The sequence below is a fragment of the Lepidochelys kempii genome, chromosome 3 (assembly GCF_965140265.1).
Source record: "Lepidochelys kempii isolate rLepKem1 chromosome 3, rLepKem1.hap2, whole genome shotgun sequence".
Taxonomy (NCBI): domain Eukaryota; kingdom Metazoa; phylum Chordata; order Testudines; family Cheloniidae; genus Lepidochelys; species Lepidochelys kempii.
Window position 1 is genome coordinate 141245415 of NC_133258.1, and position 6907 is coordinate 141252321.

At 42.7% G+C, this 6907-nt stretch overlaps 1 protein-coding gene across 3 annotated transcripts in view; it reads left to right on the forward strand.

Annotated features, from left to right (window-relative positions):
• KIF26B (kinesin family member 26B) overlaps positions 1-5763 on the forward strand; it is a 420929-nt gene extending 415166 nt beyond the window's left edge. For 2 of the 3 annotated variants that reach the window (XM_073338289.1, XM_073338290.1), the window contains one exon: positions 692-2969. In XM_073338289.1, coding sequence (XP_073194390.1) covers positions 692-840 — 149 coding nt within the window. In that variant the 3' untranslated portion in view covers positions 841-2969. Of the gene's footprint in view, positions 1-691; positions 2970-3895 lie in introns of those variants that run through there. The other variant, XR_012158167.1, reaches the window with a different exon arrangement.
• Positions 5764-6907: the final 1144 nt, after the last annotated feature.

Genomic DNA, 6907 nt, shown 5'->3' on the forward strand with positions numbered 1-6907 from the left:
TGGGGAAAACAGGTGTAACCAGGTCTAGGAGATTCAAAGCATAAGAAAGTGTAAGGCTCCAAATTCAGCGAAGCACTTAAGCACGTGCCTAAGTCTCTAAATCTATCCCTATTCAGCAAAGCACTTAAGAAAGTCAATGGGACTTAAGCACATGTGCTGAATGGGGATGGACTGAAGCAGGGCATGAGTATAAGGGGGACTAAATCAATGTAAATGGATCTAACTTACCCTACACATCACTTCTGAATTTGGTTCCATAGGGTTCCACCTGTATATTTCATACAGAACCAAGTTAACATGGAAAGTGAAACACACACATTCATGCCTCATACCAATCAATGGAAAGTACTTACCGTGAGCACTGTGGTTGTTATAGAGTATTTGGGGGTGGTTTTCTGGGGGAGAGCATACGGCTCTGTGAAAATGTGGTACGACGACAGTAATCAGTGATTCTGGAGCAGATGGGAGAGCATGACACTAGATGAAGAAACTGCTGTTAATATTTAATATGCTACTGTACTATTTTCACGCTCATTGAATATGAAATGCAGCTTTAAATTAAAATGCAAACCTAGAGTTGATAATATATACAACAGGGGTGGGCTCAAAGGCTTGGGTCAGGCCCATCTGTCCCAGTAATCTGTGCTGGGTTTTGTCCACTGTCCTCACTACCTTATTTCCTTTCTCACAGTTGACCTGGAGCAGGTATTCGAGTTGGATTCCCTGGAGTATTTGGAGGCCCTGGAGTGCGTGACTGAGCGTCTGGAAAACCGCGTCAACTTCTGCAAGGCCCACCTCATGATGATCACCTGCTTTGACATCACTTCCAGACGTCGATAAAGGACCAACCTCAAGAAAATTTCAAACTACTGCCCCCTCCCCTTCCTGCTTCTTTTGAACAGCACCCCAAAGACAACAGAATGAGGATGAAGGTTGGTGTCAAGTTTTGACTGTGTGAGAGAGAAGAGATTTTCTTTATAACACCGAAGAATAGTATAAAAAAAACAAATATGTGATGAACGCAACAACACTGAGACGTAAGGATGCCAATTTCCCTAGCCTGAAAGAGCACTTTTAAGGACATGTTTGTAAATAAGAACTGCTGGCAGAAGTGACTTCTTCCCCTGTGTTAGCTGAGAGAGGGGAAGGGGTGGTTGTAGGATGGACTGCTGTTGAGAGCTTCATAAAAAAAATATTGCAGAGAAAGACTATTTAAGTGCCTTGCAAATCTTTATTATCCAAACATTTATGTTCATACTTTCTTGTGTACATATGGTGCTAGTCAAAGGAAACAAAATCAAACATTTTTGAAATGTATTTACAGCTTGTTTTTTCTCTTGGTGTTTTCTCCTATTTCAGACTTGCTGTTTCTAAGTAACTTGTGTTTGTAGAGATATTTCCTAATCAGTACAGCATATGAATAAATGTTAACTGTCTTTTATCGTTACCGGAGTAAGGCCACTCAAAGAGAACATTACCTCTCCCAGATGGTTCGAAAACTGTTTCTGGCAGTGAGTGAAGTTAGATTGCACCCTCTTTGCTCTTAAAGTGCTTTATCTGTTAAAGAACATTGTGAATATTACTGTTGGTAGAGTTTTACATGGTACCATGGAAGAGGAGAAAGAAAACTATTGCAAAATAACTACTGCAATATGTGTTTCATTTGATGTAACTCTACCATTTGTTCTCCTTTTTGATATACCCTTAGCCTTGTCCTGGTGATGCCAGAGTTATGGCTGACAAGACACCTTCCTCTCAAACCCCTATTTTCAGGTGCTAATAACTTTCTGGAAAATTACCCTTTAAACTGAGGTTCTCATGCTTACCAGTCCAAAACTGAATGATTTTTGGGGGGGGGGGGTGTGAAATATCTGGTGACATTTAATTTGATCATTTCTTGAGTTATCCCATTTTTAAAACATTTTTCATCTGCTTTTTTTCTGTGATGGATCATTCCACAGTCAGGGCTATAACTGAGGGGCACTTGCTCGGCTCAGTTGTAATTGTTCAAGAAGTAAACACACCTTATAAATGAGTGGACATATCATTTTGGGCATGGAGTGTATGTCACTTTCCATACCAAATTAAGTGCCAAATCTTAGTCCCACTGATGCCAATGGGTCCAGCTCTGCATGTGCGAAGAAATGCTGTTGTATTTATTTCAATGCATATATGAGCACTTCTATTTTATAACACACTGAATTATTTGGCACAGGTTTTTTTGTTTACTGAAATGAGCACACACACAAATTCTGCTCTCAGTTACACCTGGACAGCCTTGGGCATATGTAGTCAGTGGAGTTATCTGGGAGAAAATAAGGGCAGAATTTAACCTGTATTCCGATATGCCTCGAATCACTGGTTTAGAAACTCAATCACATTCTATATATAATACCTCCTTTATTAGCTATGGGCCTCTTAATGTCCCGGGTGAAGTGCCCATTGACTTCAGTGGTGCAGGTTTGGATGTTGATTCTGCAGTGAACTCCATGCAAGGGGAGCTTTGCACAGAGCCCCGCCTACATAAAGCTCTTTCCAGGATCAGGGCCTTAGGCTGAAAGCTCCTTGGGACTCAGGATGTCTTACTTTGTGGGCCTGATGCTTCCTGGACACATACAGGACACGTACAACATCAAGCCCTTTGTTTGTAATACATCAAGCAAACTGATGGCACTAAGCAAAGGATTAATAAATAACAGAAAACTCTACACATGCGCATGGAACAATTACTGTGGATTTCATAAACTGGAGATTCCTAACGTGTGAAATCCCAGCTATTCTGTTGTATTACTCTAGCGTTATGCACTTGCGTAAACTCTGTGCATCAAACACAGAGCAGGGACTGGCTGGGAAGCATAATTATTCCTCCGTTGAAAACCAGTTGCATAATGTTGGTATCTTGTGTGTGTACACAATGGTGTTAGGGAGCTACAGACAGATTATAAATGGAAAGCAGTATGTTAAAAGCTAGCAAACAAAGTGATAGGCTGGCAAATAGTAAACACAGAGAACATGTTAATACCTGACATCTGACTTGGTAAGTAGACTGCATTGTCCTTTTGGCCCCAAACTTTCACATATTGTCACATTTTGCAGATCACTTGTATGGATTTAAGCTTCTGTACATCATTTTTCATCACCGGGGTGTGCACAATGTCAGCTACATAGTACAGTCCCTGTTACCTGCAATATTTAGGCTCAGTGATCATGAAAGTTACTGTCTTGAATGCTATGACCATATGTTTAGCAGTGTTACAGCTGTAGATTCTAAGACATTACAAAGAAGTCTTCCATTTATCTAACATGTTTGCAGTATTGCTGTAGCCATGTAGGATATGAGAGAGACAAAAGTGTTGAGGTAGTGTCCTTTATTGGACCAAGTTCTGTTGGTGAAAGAGATGAGCTTTTGGGCTCCACAGAACTCTTTTTCAGGTCTGAGTTTCCAGCTCTGAAGAAGAGCTCTGTGGAGCTTGAAGGTATCTCTAGCAATCCTTTTAAATGATATATTATTTACTAGCTTAACTTCGTTAGTCACAATAGGCTACATTCATCCTTTATGTAGCTCCAATGAAGTCAATGCAGTTGCATCAAGGATGAATTTGGCCTATTGTAGTATTTATTTGCTGTGTAATCACAGTGCTTACAAACATTTTACTTATGGGACAAAGACTTAGTTAATGAGGATGAACAATTCCACCACACATCAGTATTGTATGCTAAAATATATGGTCATTTCTTTGTAGAATATATGGACCTGCTTCAAGCTCTACTACTGTACTTTTGAGAATTAATGCATAAAGGGGAATGAAAATCTGCCACATGTTTACATCTGAAGCTGCAGAATTTCTGCCTGGGTGAAAATAGCTTTTTATTTGCCTCTATTTTTATATTTCAGATATCATTCCAAGACACAAAATGGATCATTCAGAAATATTTATTACCTTATTACTGGAAGACCCAAAAATTCTACAAGCCGCACCCTGGCAATTCCACACTTTTTAGCAAGTGCCAACATAAATGCTATTCTTACTTTCTACTGTCCTTTTAAAATCAAGGTATCTTACTTCTCCATGTGCAACTTAATAGAATGCCAGGATTTGCATACTGGAACATCTTTTCAAATGAATGGAATGACAGGATGTGAGAAGCACATCCAGACAACTAGCAGTTGAATGTAGCAACGTTGGCTGTAATTAGGTTTCAAAGTGAACATTCCGTTAACATGAATGGGAGGTGGTCACAGTTCTCTAATTTCAGGTCTCAAAGTGAGGACTGAAAAAGACATCAAGGTACTGGCTTACATTGCCATGGCTGTCCAATGCACTGTAAGGACAAGACATTTTGGGTCTAATTCTGAAATCGCTTACCCACACAAACATAAATAAAGAGGTAGTGGAGGTATATGAGTTTAAGATCAGACCAGGGCTTTTCTTAAATCAAAACCAGACTGAAAACCCTTGACTTAGAGGGAGTTTGAATCTGATCTGAATGTGGACAGCTCAGCTGGTCCCCTATGTTCTATAATAATGGGCCACATTAAAAACCAAGATCCAAGTGGGAGAGGACTTTGTGGAAGGCTGGAGTGATCACTTTAGATACTGGAGAGCACAGCAAAGGTTATGGAAAACCTGGTATTTTTGAATAATTCATTCAGTTGTAAGCAGTGTTCCCACTAATTTTTCCATCCATGTGCACCACCAGTAGAAACCAAAAACCTAATAAATATATTTTTAAAAAGTTACCATAGGATAATTTCTCCAACCAGGACAGGTTAGGAATTTTAGAAATCACTCCTCAAAGAATTAAATTTAAGCATGAGAGAAATAAAAATTATGAAATGCACAGACCAGTCAAAAAACTAAAATAACACACTTTGAAAGAAGTATCAAGAAGTACCAACAACAATAAAACAAGTATGTGTGAAAGACAGAGTGTGTGTGTGTGTGAGAGAGAGAGCGAGAGATGCGCATTGCCCCTTTAAGTAGATCGGGCACGTTTAGACACAGCAGCAGCTGGCCGCAAGCTCCGTCCTGAGCCCAGTGGTGTGCCCCGCTCTGTGGAGATGGGGTACAAGGGCCGGGGGGAGGGGGCATTTGGACATCAGCACTTCCTGACCCCCTCCCCTCTCAAGCAGGAGGCTCCCGGGAGCAGCATGGGAATGGCGGGAGGGACACCTGAAGTATACAGCACTTGATAGCCTGCTGGGGGGCTGCCCAGCTGCGCAGCTTAGAGAGAACTTAGACTGTAAGCAAGGATTACGTGGAGGAAATGTAAGCGAAAACTGATACTGGTCCTGTCCTTTCCTAAAGCAATACTGTACGGTTATAATGGGCTTGAGTCACCTCTCATCTACAGAGCCATAACAGAAGAGCAACTCCATTAAAGTCACTAGAGTTACAGCTGTGTAAAAACTGGTTGAGGAAAAGGAGAATAAGTCTCCTTGTAACTTCTTCAAGTGCCCGCTGACTTACTGCACGGCCAGTCGTAGAAATGGAGCGGAGTCTTCTTCTCTTTCCTCTCCTCGTGTGACACAGCTTGATCCTCCAAGGCCTCTATGGCCTAGAACAGAGGTGGGCAAACTATGGCCCACAGGCCGTATCTGGCCCACGGGACCGTCCCGCCCGGGGAGGCTAGCCCCGGGCTGTCCCCTCTCCAGCACTCTGGGCTGCGCAGCTGCCAGTCCTGGTACTCTGAGCAGCATGGTAAGGGGGCGGAGGGGTTGGATAAGGGGTAGGAGGTCCTGGGTGGCAGTCAGGGGACAGGGAGCAATTGGATGGGGCAGCGCTCAGGGGACGGATAGACGTGGGAGTCCCAGGGGTCCTGTCAGGGGGCAGGGGTGTGGATAGGGGCTGGGGCAGTCAAGGGACAAGGAGCACGGGGGGGGATTGATAGGGGGTGGGGTCCCAGGCAGGCAGTTGGGGTAGGGGGGTCCCGGGAGGGGTGGTCAGGGGACAAGGAGCAGGGGGGTTGGATGGGTGGGGAGTTCTGAGGGGGGCAGGAAGTGGGATGGGGAGGGGGCCAGGCTGTTTGGGGAGGTACAGCCTTCCGTACCCGGCCCTACATACAGTTTCAGAACCACAATGTGGCCCTCAGGCCAAAAAGTTTGTCCACCCCTGGCCTAGAACAATTCTGAGCGTCTTGCCTGTAACCTCTGAACCCTCTGTACATCCTTCCTCTAACTTCCAACTAGACAAATGCTAGAGGATTCAGAAGTGCAACTGCAATATCATTTTCCTATGAATGAGAGATGCATAAAAGGTTCATAAGGGTCTTTTCTTCCAACTCTCTGCATGGGAATTAGTGGTGTATGCAGGGTCTTTCTTTAATATTTATTCCATAACATGGTTCATTCAAAAATAGCAACTATAACCCTAAACCTGCAGTCTGAACTCTGTGACAGTTGAAAGCCATGAACCACTTGTTACAAATGGGTCTGATTTTGCGGGTTAAAAGCAACAGTGGAATAAAGATATGTGTATTCACACAGGCAGACTCATACAGAGACATGATATGATGGAGCAGGGTAGTATAAAGGTTTTATCGCCTGGTTGTTCACAGACGTAAGTTATGCAGTTCACTGTAAGGAATATGCCACATTTTATAGAAAAACTCAGATGTGAAACATTTTAATTGGACCTATTTTTTTCCACCAACCCATAAAGCCAGGCTGCCTTAATTCCCATGTAGAGGCCCCTGAGTGAAGGAAATTTTAAAACCGACAAAAATGATCCAAAAGAGCTTTTCTATATGTCAGGGTGTCATGGATTTAAGGTCAGATATCTTACAACCACCAGTGTTAAAAGCACTAGTGTACATAGCAAGTTCAAGCCTGAAATCTTTGCTCTCCAATAAGATTAAGCTTGTCTGTCTAGCGCTGATGGTTTGTAAAATAGTAACCTTAAGCTTC